This window comes from Stylophora pistillata, chromosome 6, assembly GCF_964205215.1.
Source record: "Stylophora pistillata chromosome 6, jaStyPist1.2, whole genome shotgun sequence".
In the NCBI taxonomy this organism is placed as follows: domain Eukaryota; kingdom Metazoa; phylum Cnidaria; class Anthozoa; order Scleractinia; family Pocilloporidae; genus Stylophora; species Stylophora pistillata.
This window is the reverse complement of record NC_142524.1, coordinates 20,172,273-20,187,782: the sequence shown is the minus strand read 5'-3', so window position 1 is coordinate 20,187,782 and position 15,510 is coordinate 20,172,273. Positions and strand designations below refer to the sequence as shown.

General features: G+C 38.5%; 2 protein-coding genes across 2 annotated transcripts in view; both read right to left on the bottom strand.

The window, feature by feature from the left end:
• Positions 1–10,442, bottom strand: part of LOC111330540 (E3 ubiquitin-protein ligase UBR2) — a 29,181-nt gene extending 18,739 nt beyond the window's left edge. Inside the window, exons 1-15 of the mRNA XM_022935409.2 lie at positions 9,968–10,442; positions 8,628–8,706; positions 8,080–8,190; positions 7,357–7,487; positions 6,682–6,742; positions 5,959–6,039; positions 5,340–5,402; positions 3,975–4,098; positions 2,884–2,982; positions 1,683–1,719; positions 1,513–1,564; positions 1,238–1,294; positions 914–955; positions 323–404; positions 127–193 (exon numbers count right to left, since the gene is read on the bottom strand). Coding sequence (XP_022791144.1) covers positions 127–193; positions 323–404; positions 914–955; positions 1,238–1,294; positions 1,513–1,564; positions 1,683–1,719; positions 2,884–2,982; positions 3,975–4,098; positions 5,340–5,402; positions 5,959–6,039; positions 6,682–6,742; positions 7,357–7,487; positions 8,080–8,190; positions 8,628–8,706; positions 9,968–10,305 — 1,424 coding nt within the window. The 5' untranslated portion in view covers positions 10,306–10,442. The remainder of the gene's footprint in view (positions 1–126; positions 194–322; positions 405–913; positions 956–1,237; positions 1,295–1,512; positions 1,565–1,682; positions 1,720–2,883; positions 2,983–3,974; positions 4,099–5,339; positions 5,403–5,958; positions 6,040–6,681; positions 6,743–7,356; positions 7,488–8,079; positions 8,191–8,627; positions 8,707–9,967) is intronic.
• A 752-nt stretch (positions 10,443–11,194) lies between these two features.
• LOC111330555 (uncharacterized) lies at positions 11,195–13,496 on the bottom strand. The gene is made up of 2 exons (XM_022935427.2): positions 13,321–13,496; positions 11,195–12,902 (listed from the first exon to the last, which is right to left on the bottom strand). The coding sequence occupies exons 1-2, from the start codon at positions 13,351–13,353 to the stop codon at positions 11,475–11,477; spliced, it is 1,461 nt and encodes a 486-aa protein (XP_022791162.1). The 5' UTR covers positions 13,354–13,496; the 3' UTR covers positions 11,195–11,474.
• Between the last annotated feature and the right edge of the window lie 2,014 nt (positions 13,497–15,510).

The window sequence follows — 15,510 nt, the reverse complement described above, 5'->3', positions numbered from 1 at the left end:
AGGGGATGAATACTTGTTGTCCTTGACTTCCCTCTCGGCAATGAATCGGCGAACTATACGTTGTTCACTGCGCTGCTCCGCATCCCGTTTAAAGGCGAGTGCACTGCAGACTTCATTATTACTTACTTGAGGTCTATGACCATAAAATAGGACCTGCTGAGGGAATGCTTCCGAAACTCAAAGGTTCCTTGATCTAGAAAAAAAGAAAGGTCAGGATCTGTATCAACACCAAGGAACAAAACATGACAAACGTAGAGATTGCATAATAAATAAAGCGCATAGTAGAAGACAAAAGTAGCCTAGACATTTTCCGCTAACTTACTGTTCAAAGCCGGCCTCAACTGCTCCATGAATGCATTAAGAATCACTTCCAATACATCATGTTCTAATATCAGCATCCTTGCCTAAATTGAGGTATTAAAAGTCCAAAATTCACTGATGTAAGGAATAAATAATCATCCTCGACGACAATTTTGATCCTTTTACTGAGTTCATACAGCGTAGCATTGCGTTCTATGCTGGTGCATCAAAACCAGCGATTCTTACAGCGCTCGACACTAACTTTTCAACTTACCAGCCAAGTGGCTGGTAAGAACTTAGATGTTAAAAGAATTTCAGTTTGTTTACTAGCCAAACTGGCTGGCGGAAATCGAAAACCAGTAGCCAAAACTGATTGGCTACCGTTAATGTCGAGCCCTGTCTTAGCGAACGAAAGAGTGACCCTTAAGTGAATTAGGCTGCAGAACACGCCTAATAAACGCAGCAGACGGGAAAGACTCCTATTGCGCGTAGCTCTCGATTCAAGCGATTCGCCTGCACTTGTTTGACAAAAACACAATAAATCAAGCCTGATCTACGCTTAACAAATGAAGGAACAACTCTAAAAGTAACACCATCATACAAATAATCTTACTATTGTTGGAACAGTGTAAAGTTGAACTGATAAAGATGTAACCTGTTTAAAAAGCAAACAATAAAAACTACTTCAGAAATTAACGATTAAAAAAACTGTATGCAGTTGAGCTGCAAACGAATATCAAGTAATTTTTCAAGATTTTAAAAAGTTTCCGGGGTATTCCGTCAATATTACTGTCAACATTGACTGTGAGTCGAACACTCTCAGCAGTCCATATGCCACATATTCAACAGGACGTCAATTTTACTCAATGTTATTTCAGTATTTAACTCTTTATACCACAAATCAACGACACTACAGTGAACAATGAACGCTACTCACTGAAACAGCATGTTCGTGATCATCCTCAACAAAGTCTTTTTGGATCTGACTGTAATGCTGCAAAACAAAATTACGAAAAATGATGGTTAATGCCAGATGTGGGGATGGTAGGGTGGTTGAGTGGGGCTATGGCCCATTCACAGCTTGCACACATGCTGGAATCCAAATCAACCAGGGTCAGAAACGGCGACCTACTGGTCGCCAATGCGACTGAAAATTAACTATTGGCGACCAGAATTTTAACGCAAGTCGTCGAGAGGCATTTTATTCTTTACCTTGGTAAAATGAATGGCAAATGCTCTCTTTCCCAGGGAATCCATCAACATTCTAAACAAGAGAGAAAAAAACCAACAAGTCACCACTCATACTCCGCTGAAAATCAACAAAAGTAATGAGGAGTACAATATTTCAAGTACTTGAAATTACAGATGGTTTGTGTACTCACGTGTTCATAAACAGCTTGTGGGTATGGGCCCTAGCAACTGAGACAAAAACAGTTGTTAAGTCTTAAAACTAAGGTCTGCACTTGTTTAATGATGTTCACCAGCAGTCACTTCCGACCTAAGCTTTCCACCCGTGTATACCGCGACATCTTGACTGCAAACTGTTAATTAGTCTTCTTCAGGCAAAAAAGTGACCTTTCGAAGCAGTATGCTCCGCCTTGATTGCTGGTTTTTTAACGGCCGTGAAATGCGCATTTCGAAAAAGTGTTCCCAAACAGTCACAACCGAGCGTGACTCTCCATAAGGTGAACTGTGATGCGTATCTAGTACACTTTATCGCCTGAAGAAGTCTAACAATAGGCACTCGAGGCTTTCCAGTCGTTTCACTGATTTCCACTTCGCCAACAACTCGGATCAATTCGCCGACGTGTTATGACCAGTTCACCGACTTAAGATAGACCGTCAAAAAAAAACTCTTCTCAAGGACTTGCTCACAATATCAAGTGCGTAATGATCCTTTTTGTGTCCTAAAGAGTCAGCTAGTATCAGTGTTTATAATGTCAACTTAACTGTCAGTCATATAAAATTATTGGGTCTATGAATGTTCGGTCTCCTCTTTAAACAGCTTAAAAGACAGAATAAGTAAATTTGTTTCATGACACATCGTTCAATCTTAAGTCGGCGAACTGGACATAACACGTCGGCGAATCAACTCAAGCTACCGGCGAACTGGACGTCAGCGAAAAGACCGGATGTCAGTCGAGACGTCACGATCCATACCGGAAGTTGCTGTGTCGTGAGACAGACGATGATGCTTTATTACAATAATCTTTTTCAACACAATTCTTATTCACATTGTGGAGAGGAAAGGACTGTCAGTCTAATTCATCAACTTATGACAAAGGTTAAAAAAAAACGGTTTAACTTTCTGAAGAAAATGTGGTGCTGCGTTCGTGGGAGTATTACTAAATAATTTGGTTTTATCAAATAATGTCAATTGATAATGATAATGATATGATAATGTCAATTGGCAACCGTTAAGAGCTGACGTTTCGGGTGATAGCCCTTAGCTCTAACCGTAGCCAATTAACTGCTCATTATCAACTTAGTTGATAAAACCAATTCAACTTAAGATACAACCGAAAAAAATGATATAATTAAATTTGCGATAAGCAAATCAAATGCCGTCAACAGTTACCGTACCTTTCCACAAGGAGGAGTCAGACAATAACACTCTGCTTAGAAGATCACAGTCATCCCTCCGTACAAGCACAGCGTTACAGAGAATCCTTCGCAGACCATCTGTGTAGGAAAGTAGCTGTCAGTGTCACAAACACCTTTTTTTTCAAAATTTACGATTGCCCTCCCAACATCCCAAGTGGGTTATCATATTGGTAAACTGATTAAAAAAAAAAAAAGTGTGGTCTATCGCTTTTATAAAACAAACTGAAATTTTTTTTAATTTCGATGGTTTACCACTGCAATAGACTGTAGGTTTTTTTTACCAATAGGGGTGCTCCTACACGTAGTAGAAGTTCAAATGTTCTTGAAGTAAGCGTTATAGAGGTGATATTAAAAAAAATTAGATAGCCACTTGATTCAAGCTCGAGTCCTGTTCAAAATGAAAATATTTGCATACATGCAAGCGGCTTTTGTTCTGTGTCATGAAGCCGCGTGTCAAGCCCTTTTTCCTTCGAATAAAGGTGGTAAGTTTCTAAAGAAACTGTGGTGCTGCGTCAGTGGGGGCAACAAGGTAATTTGGTAATATCAACTAAGTTGAAATTGTAAATTGGCCACCATAAAGAGTTAAAAAGATGATGTTTCGAGCGTTAGCCCTTCTTCCATTCGCTGACGAAGGGCTAATGCTCAAAACGTCAGCTTTTTAACTCTTTACGGTGGCCAATTTACAATTTCAACTTAGTTAATAATAATAATAATTTAATTCTTCAAATTACCTTTGTCTTTCGTTTTTGTTTCGCGTGCGAGAAATAGTTTCCTCGAAACTGCGGATCGAGATCCTGGAAAAGTTCTTCCAGCGTCTCAATACTCGATACTCGAGCCTCGATTCTCGATCCTCGATAGTCTCGAGGACTGAGCTTCGAGTCGACCGTCAACTTACCTTTGAGCAGTAATGTATGACAGTTAGGAAAAAAATATCAGAGCGCACGTTGCGTCTAACTTATATAGTTATAATTTCTTAAGGTAGATGAATCACAGAAGAGAATTTTAAAAAACTGACATCCTTTCACAGATTACAACAAAGTTTTCTAAAAACATTAACACTTTCAACAAACCCGAATAATTGGTAATCTTATTCAACCAGGTAAGCATATGAACAGCACACATCTGGTGAGCAATGACTTTAGTATGCATCACGCGACACTTCAGTGGCTTCCGACTTGGTCCTGAAGTACCCTGCTATGTAAACCATGAGAAAACTGGGTTACCGAAAGAGCATTCATGTCCTTATATAAACTGACAGAACCATGAGAAAACTGGGTTACCGAAAGAGCATTCATGTCCTTACATAAACTGACAGAACCATGAGAAAACTGGGTTACCGAAAGAGCATTCATGTCCTTATATAAACTGACAGAGCCATGAGAAAACTGGGTTACCGAAAGAGCATTCATGTCCTTACATAAACTGACAGAACCATGAGAAAACTGGGTTACCGAAAGAGCATTCATGTCCTTATATAAACTGACAGAGCCATGAGAAAACTGGGTTACCGAAAGAGCATTCATGTCCTCACATAAACTGACAGAACCATGAGAAAACTGGGTTACCAAAAGAGCATTCATGTCCTTATATAAACTGACAGAGCCATGAGAAAACTGGGTTACCGAAAGAGCATTCATGTCCTTACATAAACTGACAGAACCATGAGAAAACTGGGTTACCGAAAGAGCATTCATGTCCTTATATAAACTGACAGAACCATGAGAAAACTGGGTTACCGAAAGAGCATTCATGTCCTTACATAAACTGACAGAACCATGAGAAAACTGGGTTACCGAAAGAGCATTCATGTCCTTATATAAACTGACAGAACCATGAGAAAACTGGGTTACCGAAAGAGCATTCATGTCCTTACATAAACTGACAGAACCATGAGAAAACTGGGTTACCGAAAGAGCATTCATGTCCTTATATAAACTGACAGAACCATGAGAAAACTGGGTTACCAAAAGAGCATTCATGTCCTTACATAAACTGACAGAACCATGAGAAAACTGGGTTACCGAAAGAGCATTCATGTCCTTACATAAACTGACAGAACCATGAGAAAACTGGGTTACCGAAAGAGCATTCATGTCCTTACATAAACTGACAGAACCATGAGAAAACTGGGTTACCGAAAGAGCATTCATGTCCTTACATAAACTGACAGAACCATGAGAAAACTGGGTTACCGAAAGAGCATTCATGTCCTTATATAAACTGACAGGTGGGTTTTTTGCGCATTTCATGTACTTTCTATCCAAGCCACCACCCAAAAAAAATCTAGGCCACATTCCTTAACCCTTTAGTTCCCGTGAGTTCTGCAAGATGTATGTGTTGCTGAAAGAAGCGTAAAATTTTTTTGTTCGAAAAAGTCTTTCCAAACATTCCCACTATTTGCAGGTTGTATCGCACCCTTTTTGCATTTGTGATACCTTTATAATTTTTCTGGACATTTCACACTGACTGTAGCTTCCTTTCCTCACAATTGATCTTCCCTGAGAAAGAAAGCACATACATAAAAGTATTGATGAAGCTGTTGTTGGTTTATAATGACCAATTTACAGTTACCGAAAGCACTTTGGTAGTTGACAGCTCAATGAATAGTCATGGAAAATGTTTCAAACAGAGCAAACTAATGAAATAAAAACGAAAATGATAAAAAAAGACACCTTTACACCATACACTGTAGCTCTGGTAAACAACTGAAGCTACGTAAGGAGAGGCATCATCTCAGGCCTCCTTCTTGATTGGAGTACAGTGTAGATTTTCACCTACCTCCCCTACCCTCCCCTTCACCCCTCAGCTTCTTGTATGTCCCCCCAAAAATACCTACAACTTGATGCTGAAACAGCTGTTTCTTGTGTCACTCTTCAACCTAAGTTAACAGCCTTTTTGCATTAAAGAAAGCAAACCCTCACTTTAAATATCAGAATATTCAATTATCATTTGATGATACCAAAAAAATTACAAATGACTTTCAAGCAGAGAGACCCATGATCCAGTCAACAATTATAGATGTCTCATGATTGTCCAGGCTTTAGACTTATGTACCTCTCTATCCACGGTATTTGCAAAAGCTAATGCTTGGTGTTGTGTGCATTCAGGTATTGCTTGCTGTAGAGTTTGTATGACCTGTCAAGTTAAAGAGTTCATTTTCAAATTTGACTACTTTATGATCCCTACTAGCAAAAACCATACCACATTGCAGACAAGTACTACCATGGTTCGACACTAACGGTAGCCTACTAGCCATAGACTAGTAGAAATTCAGTTTTGACTGCCGGTTTTCGATTTCCACTCAACTTGGCCAGTAGACAAATTGGAATTGTCATTTTTAACATCTAAGATGTCACTGGCCACTTGGCTAGTAAGTTGAAAAGTTAGTGTCGAGCCCTGAGTACTCCTGTGAAAAACTACTCTTGAGATGATCCTTAAGCCAAAGTAAAGTTAACAAAAGCAAGATTCATTTCATTTTGCATGCCTGATAAAGAAGCCAGTTGGATAAATGTGGTAATGTTAGAGTATGAAAGCCAGACCCTCAATTTTTTTAGACATAATAACTTAGCCTTTGCAACAAGCTGATTTTATTCACAGGAGCACTTATGGCAGGTATTCAATGTACTGTATCCAATCCATGTAATAAACACCAAGTAAAAACTTAAGCCTGGGACGATAAAAAAATGTAAGACTTGGCTATCAATTGGAGACACCAGTACAAACAAGGAAGAACCACACCTACAAATACAGTACAATGAAAGGTGACCAATAACCCACCTCATCATAGGTATGAACTTCATCATTAAATAACATTGTGACAAAATTGTCATCATTACAACTGAAATTTAAAAAGAAAAACACTTTATAAATTACTAGAATTTTTGAAATATTCAGATTATTAGCTCAACATCTGCTTTCACCTAAGAAAATTAACATGTGCGCTGCTATCTTGAATTACACAAAGGATGGAAGTCCTTTTTTGTCAAACACTTTTTTATGTGGCTAAATGTTTGGCTGTCTAGCATCCCAAACAGAATGGCTGAAAAGAAAAGACTCCATCTCACACATATTTACTAGACGTACGTGAGAGCTTTCAAACGGGAAGAAGAAAAGCAGTGAAGGAGTTGACCTACTTGAAACTGCCTTGTCCAAAGTTCAAACATGGACCACAAACAGCCACAATGACCACTAGAATCTGGTCATGTGACTTCTCGCAGTTTGCAGTGAAACGTACTCAGAAACAAACTGGGATCTAAAACTGTCTATTAAGAACTGTCTGGCTGACTTGGGGAGAATTAACATTCAGATCTTGATTGTGAAAGGTTCAGGGTTAGGAGAAGGCTACATCGAGTGCAAAAGATCAATTTGCCTGAGGGTGTTGTAGGAAAAACAATTGGATACAGAAGAGTTGTAGCCATCTTTTTAGCAGTAATATAACTGTTCCAAACTTACATTACATCTAAGTAATCTGGGAGTTCATCATCCTTGTCCCAGCAGATAAGATCAACACAGTAGTTTAACACAACATTGTAGATATCAGCACCTCGATCAGCTATATCTGGTGGAATCTTGTCAACTGGATTCTGTAGCAAAGAAGAAACATTACACATGAAAGCAGCAACCAAGAAATTGTGGCAAAACAGAAGTTTTAACAAACAGGGTAATAGCTGTACATGCATATCAAAACTGAGACATCAAAAACTAAAAAACCTGATGGAAATTGATTCAAGTCTTGATCTAAAACTCAACACTACATTCACATTTTATAGAGATGGCTGGAACTGTGAGAGAAAACAAGTCAGACTTCTCGTAAAATGCCCATTTTTTTTAACCCTAAGAGTAACTGCTATCTAATTTCTCCATACAATATCACCCCTAAATCACACATTAGGGTCACAAGAAAAAAGGAAATGATTATCAACTAAAAAAAGTTCTTGATTGTGACACAAATTCTCCTTGTTAGACCCATAGGAAATGTATCAAGAATAATATGGAGAATATGCATAGGGTGAGAATGGTTCACACAACTACAAGTTCATTTTTTTAATTGTTTCCTTTGGCATCACCATTGAGACATCTTAAACTCTTGATTTCAGGAAAAGAGAAACTTAGGAGAGAGAAGAAAGAAAAAAGAGGAAACATTTAAATATATACATATCAACTCTAACTTCAAACCTCTTCCATTTCAGCATCTCCCATACTTTGATGTGTTGTGCAGGCCACCCCATCTTTCCATGCTTCAGCATCACCACAGTCACAAAATCCACCCCCACCTGACGTGTTCATCTGCAAAAGTTAAAAAAAAAATTCTGGGATATGATGCTTTGGTAGATCTAGAGATAGACAACATGCATGCCTGACTTTTTATCAATACTGAAAATTTCCAAATGAATCAGGGATTATTATTAAAAAGTACAGGTCAGTGGGGGATTAATCGTCGGAGCTAAATCAAATTCATGCTCTGAAGATCATTCTGTTTCAGCCTGTATTACATCCATTATGGAACTAGTTCTTAGTAAATTAAATAAGCCAATCAACCCTTTTTCTTCTCAAAAATTCCACTTTTTTCCCAACAATGAAACCTGACCCCTAAATGAAAGGAACAATTTCAGATTTGAAGGCAGGAAAATGAAAGATGGAACTGTATGTATCACACATTTCGCTGTTTCCAAAACTTACTCATGTAATCAAGTTAACAAACAGGAAAGTAACAGGAAACTTACCTTGTAGTGATGGTTTTTGTGGATGCTCTTCTGAAAGCAGTTGATACATAAAACGCAAGTACTGTCATAACCGCAGTCTCTAAAAAAGTAAAAAAGGAATCATTGTTTATTGAAAAAGTTGTCATATACATTTTATTACTCAAGAAGAATTTACAAGAATGTCTACCCATGTCCAACTTCCTTGAGATAGTTAATACAATGGGCCTTTTTCGATATATCAGAATTCAAACTTGGCTCTGAGGCTTGGGGGAAAGAAATCAGATTGACATTAAGGAGTGAATAATTAGTTTCTTTTATTTTATTACCCCAAGCCTCGATACTATATTAGAATTTTAATATATCATAAGATATTTTTAGCCAACAAGTGGTGAACACTGCACATTGTTGAAAAAGGAACAAATAAAGTCTTTGGCTACTGATCAGTTTGATTTCTTTCTTCTGAAGCATCTCAGTATGCTGGAATCTTTCAGCAACCTCATGTCTGCATAAAGTTTGGGACAACACGTTCACTTAGGTCACACGCATTGCTACAAGTTTACACCAAATCAGTCCTTTACTGGTATTTCACATTTTTTTTTAGCAGTAGTTTATCTCAAAGAAAATCAAGACATTTTATAAAACATGCACTAAAATTAAAGCTATGCGAATCGTGTTTACTCTAAACTTGTGAGTTGCATGGCAGCACAGTTGGTATAAAAGTTTCAATTGCACATAGCAATGTTAAATATTAAATTCTAAATATTAAAACTAAAAATTCCCAAATATTGACTATGATATTCACTGGCTAAGAGGGGAAATAAGATATAATTTTCAAAAACTCTTCAGACTGTCCCGAGGGCTCGAAACAGAGGTAAAACTCGAGACAGACACTATCCTGTTGAATAGCGGTTTTCCTTGATTGTTCACAGGACATTTGTCCATGCATAATATTATTGCCAACATCACACGCAAGGATTCGGGCATTTATTTCTTTATCAAACCTGAAGTAATATAAACCATCTTAAATCACTAAAACTAATCATTTTTCTTTTATCGTCCATGTCAGCAAACAATAAACAAAACAACTGTCATAATTTTCTAGACAAATACACGTCTTTGTGAAGCGTTTGATCTGGTATAGTAGTCTTTAATTCTGCCTCTGAGAAATCGCATAAATTTTATCATATGACGCAGCAAAATGAAAAAAAAAAAAAACAGACAAACAAATCTGAACGGAACAAAGCAGAACTTAATAACATTTACATAAACATACGATCGCGACAGAACAAAAAGCCTTCACCAAGGGAAAACAACTAAAATATCCTTTTTTTAAAGTTTCATGCGATGATTTTCGTACAAACCTGCATGAATAAGTCGGCTCTCCAACTTTAAACACTTTTCCACACAGTTGGGAAGGCGAATTCATACTTTGCAATTTTTGAAAGCCAGTCTTGGGGTCCTCTCCACAAACGAAATACTCCAAAGGAGAAAAAATCGTCCGTTGGCATTTCTCTTCGTTTATCACGGCTTTCAGATTTGGCTCCAAATGCAGCTCAAAACATTTATAAACGTGTTCCGAGAGGTGCTTTGAAAATATACTCCTAAATTCCCTCAGCTCTCTTAATCGCCAGTTAATCCATTTTTTTCCAAGCTCACCGAAGTCGGATTCTAGATTTTCTCTCATCTCAACTTCACTCATTATCTATAGCAACAGACAAACGTAACAACCACCCCACCAATTCCACGACGTTTTACATTTTTGAAGAAAAATAAAGCCCTATATGTAGATTTCCTTGAGGAAAAATGGCGGAGATTCCACAAAACGAAGGAGAAACCGCTGACACCACTGCTCTGTGTCAATACAAAAAAAAAAAAAACAGGCATGCAATTCGTGCAAGATTCTGCCGTGGGATCAAATTTCGATCTGCTCTTGGATCAGTTACTGATGGAAACTTGTTTCGCTTCTTTTCAAGAAAAGAAATGTGTATTACTCGTTGATTTCTAACACACTTCTTATCCAGGACATTTGACTTAATTTTATGAAATCCAAGCTTTGAATTTTCCCCCTTCCTATACCTTTTCCGGCCCAGCTTTCATCTATTCTATGTGATTCGTGATATTTGGACGAACTGGCTCAGTTTTGCTTTGAAGCTGATTGCAATGGAGGCCTGTATAAACGATAACAAGGCCAGACCACAACACTCGGGTGTTACTTTCTCTATTTGCAAGAGCTGTATTCCCTGCTAACTAGTACAGAGAAGCCGGAGAAGGAGCCTACGGCCAGTTTATCATCCTTATCCAAGAAGACTACCATTTTCAAATGTCATAAGAAAATTAGCACAGTCTCCAGTTATTTCAAGGCCCTGAGTATTGGTTTGGTCTGGGGCTTGAAACAAGTTCAGATGCCAATTCAATCATAATAAATATTGAAAAAAATGATTGCTCTCTTGATCGCCCTTAACTGAATAGTTCAAAGGTTCAAAATTTTTTGTGTGTGTAGAAAAAAAGGGGAACGAGAGCGAACAGGACCCACCTTCGTAGAGATGACTATGAAGAGTAAAAAATAACGTTTACGATTGACATGTAGGTTAATTTTAAGAATCTGATGCTTTAATCTTCCAATATACATTCGTAGAAAGTTATCAGAAAAAGTAGAAAAATAGAAAGCAAGCGTAATCGAAGGAGAGACTTGAAAAAGCGCAGTATGAGTTCTCCCATTAATCTTCGCAAGTAAACGAGGAAATTTCAGGCATATAACGATGAATCCTTTTTAGTCCTTGCACAGAAACAAATCAAAAGCAGCAATGCACAATTCTTCTGTCGATACTTTATGTCGTCTCATGATCTTCATGATTCCCGTGCATACGTTTAGGCGCGCACAATCGCGTCGTTTGCTTCAAGACTTGCGTCGTGCAAATATTCTAACATACTCTCAGCTTTTTTCTGTGCGTCAGGCGCTTGTGTTTGTGTGTATGTCTGTGCATTCATTTCTGCGCGCGTGATATACATCGCTGCTGCGCGTTTCGACTCTTGTAAGTCTTCTAACATGGTTGTTTGTCGATCTTCTTCCATTGTAAGAAATCTCATATAAACTATATTTCTAAGAGCGTTGGATATTTCATAATTCATTCTCTGTGTGAATACTGGCTGCGCAGTATCGTCATCTAAACCATCACCTTCTAACGAGTGATTTATTTGTCTTTTGATGCTCTTTCGCTTGGCGCTGACTGTGAAGACCAGTATCCCAGATAACACTTCACTGAGACGATAACACGTTTGAACCGACCACCACGACCAAGCTTCAATATACTTCACATTGGAATAAACACCAAAAACTCCAGCGCTGGAGTAGATATACATGACAGAAAGGATAAGATTATTGACACCCGAGGCGTAAATTAACCGGATGTAGAGCAATGCTCTCTTGTCCTTGACCTCCGTGTGACCGTAAAGCTTTTTACCAAGTTTATATCCAAGGATGCAGTATCCAATACCAAGCACTGAGCCCCACACAATGTAAACTATCTGGCAGAGAAGGAGCATGGCTTTAGCTTCCATAAACTCCGACACGACAAAATCACTTGTCAACACAAGAATGAAATGCGCTATAATGATTTTGATGATAGTTCCAAATGTTTGCATCTTTTGAGGAGCCAGGGAAATTTTAGCAGTTTCGATCAGAACGAGAATAACTAGAGAATCAGCTGAGGTAAGACACGGACTACCAAGCGACCACAAGACGCGCATTGCAACCGCGTTGTGTATTAGGTCTCCTTGGTGATACGGATCTGTAAACAACACAAACATCCGTGTGAAGCCCAGAATAAACATCATCACGTTTAAAGAGAAGCCAAGGTACTTTTGATTCAGCCCTGTGTACAGTCCAGTTACAATGAAAAATGCAGAATAAAGAGCATAGCCCAGAAATACTAACGCAAAGAAATAGACATGAAATTCCCAAGCTCCGCCCCATTCCTTGAATGCAATAGACCATTCTGGGCCGGCCTCGGGCCAGGACTCCGCCTCAGTTTCCGCTTCCGCTTCTTTTTCCGCTTCCGGATGTACTGAAGGAGGTTCAGACTCAGGTGAAGACAACGAAGATGGACTAGACACCTGTCTTGCAAGGATTCGCGACTTTTTGGGGTTTTCGAAATCATTTTTCCTGTCTCTTATGCTTTTGGCAAATGGAAAATCGCCGGCTGGTGCAATGTTTGTTTGTTGTTGATCTACAAGCCTTGGTCGATGTATTCGCCTCGGCTGCCTTCCGTGACCGAAAGCGGCCAATGTCATAAGGATCTGAAATTAAAGACAGCTATAGTGTTAAAATATCTAACAGGCAGAATCAGTAAAATATCTATTGAATGTTTTATTATTTCTAAAATACGTAATATATGATACTGCTTATCAAAATACTGGTTGTTTGAAAACCGGGTAGCGCTGATCCAATAATGAAATTTCATGATTAATTGGTTTGGATTTTTCTCGAACAAAAGAATTTATTGTAAGCCGGTCCAACTTTTGGAAGGATTTTTCTTGCTGCATAGTAGAAATATGAGCAACACGGCCGTTTTCAAAGCTGCAAAACTGATTGGATCAGGATATTGTAAGGGAATTCCACTTTCATCGCGTAAATTGCAGATGCATGAACTTACGCGTAAATATTATGCAACTGGCTCACGTTACTATGAGACCGGAGTAAAATTAAGTTTCTTACCAAAAAGCCAAACCACATTCGACCATTTCCCATCACAATTTCATTAAATTTCACTTGTTTCCGACACCATTACATTCCACGGAGTAAAAAAAAAAACGAAAAATACGAGAGGCTTCAAAACCAAGTTAACCGTAATGGGAAAGCTCAGCATCTCGACGTCATAGACTATTTATTACATCATAGCTACTCTATTTATTACGTATTTCATTATTAATGGTGTGCACGAACTTAATTGGCCTTTTCTAAGACATTTTGCTTCAGCCTGTTTCAAAAAACAACTAACATAGTATTTTTAACATATGCTACGCTAATATTGTTCCAGCAAAAGTTTCTGCAAATGTTATCAATCAATGATTGGTGCGGGAGGAATACGCCTTGCCCTGTAGTCGCGTTGTTATGATTTTCATGCAGATTTTTGTTCTTATACCGAATTCTTAAATGGCTGCATGAGAAGACACACAGGGCTTGCACTGTAAGTATCTCGGAGAGCTCCATACAATTCCTTATAGTAAAATTATAATGAATTGTATGGAGCTTTTTACCATTAGTCGAGGTGCGACGGGTTTTGTCACGTATGATCCACGCCAGGATCATACGTAACAACACCCGCCACTCCACGACTAACGCTAGAAAAGCTCCATACAGTTCCTTATAATAAAACTATAGGGAATTGTATGAAGCTCTCCGGGATACTTACAGGGCAAGCCCTGCGTGTCTTCTCATGAAAAACGTCATCCTTGGAGTCAGTTGCAATTCTGAAAATTTCATTTTTCGTTTATACATCCGCGTCTGTTTCAGTTGTATAAGACCCGGCCTGATCAAGAAAATTGGCCACCGCAGAGAGTTTAAAGCTTATCAGCAAGACTAAGTTTATATTTTTAGTAAACAGTGGAAGGAAATTTCATCGAAGGACGAACACTTCAATGGACCCGCCAGGCAGGCTAAACCTGACGAAGGGCAAACGCTCGAAATTAACGTTAGCTTTAGAAACTCCTTACGGTGGTCAATTCATATTAACGACGCAGCACCACGGTTCCTTCAGAAGCTTACCCCTTTTTTGTTCAAACCTGTGAAGGACTAGCATCCTTTTCCACGGAAAACGAAGTATTTCACATTGGTTATTGCCCTTCAATCCTTGCCAACGTTGGCAATGGAAATATTGGACCGTCTAAAAAGAAACACAACATTGAGAGGGGAGTGAGTTCTTTGAAGAAATTTTGATGAGAGTTGTATGGCCCAATGAACTTACCAGATGATCTCAATGGAATTAACTGATACGAACAAAAAAAACCGACAAAACGGGGTAAAATGGACAAAATTTTAATCGCTAGTCTTAACTCCTTCACAGCAGATTTCATGTTCGTGATCAGTTAGACACTTTGTAAAGCTATCTTTTCCCCGAACAAACTGCCCTCTAGATGTATCTTTGATATTCCTTTTTTAATTCGTTTGATGTGCCTAGGACGTTTCCAGGTCGATTACAAGAACAAAGTTTAGCCCTTGTTTATCAAAATTGCATCCTCAACAATCCTTTATTTTAGCTGAACTATTTATCTGAACATTTATTCTTGGGAACAGTGCGAAGAAGGCCGAAATATATTAGTGGAAATACATTAACTTAATAAAATAACCCCTCTTAGAGAGAGAACCTGACGACCACTGAGTGCGTAAAACCGTATTTTGGGTTAAAACTCGTGTAAATACTGAACCGGCCTTCATCAAAGTTTTGCCTTTTTGGCCAAAGCAGGGATCCGGGCTATACCGACTGCACCTAGAAGAGTTTGCATACTCACGTAATTCTTGAGATGCAAAGATAACATGCATAATATGCATGATATAGGTTAGCTAGTAGGATGGATAAAGAAGGCAGCTCTAAATTCCCCCTAGATCCTTTGTTTTCGGTTTTAATTTCTCTAGATAAGTGGTAAGTGTCTGCATACAAGCCTTCTTAGGGGATCTCAATGAGGCGATGGCTTTTAAATCACGTCGTAGCTTATTCTACCACAGACGGAGACGATTTTGTAAGAGTAACTCGCACAAAAAAGTTTGAGGCAAGTCCATAATCAACATGGAACTTTATGCATTTTGGCAATAAAACCAAATTTATTTGATTGCAAGTGGTACAAATAACCTTTCAAAACACACCGCCTTGAATTACAGATGCAGATGTTGGACGAAGGGATTGGTATT

Bases quoted from the DNA above. Each gene is read 5' to 3' on its own strand.
- LOC111330555 (XM_022935427.2), bottom strand. From the start codon at position 13,353: ATGGGAAATGGTCGAATGTGGTTTGGCTTTTTG. The intron at 12,903-13,320 runs GTAAGAAACTTA...CTTTAATTTCAG, and splicing joins GAATGTGGTTTGGCTTTTTG to ATCCTTATGACATTGGCCGC.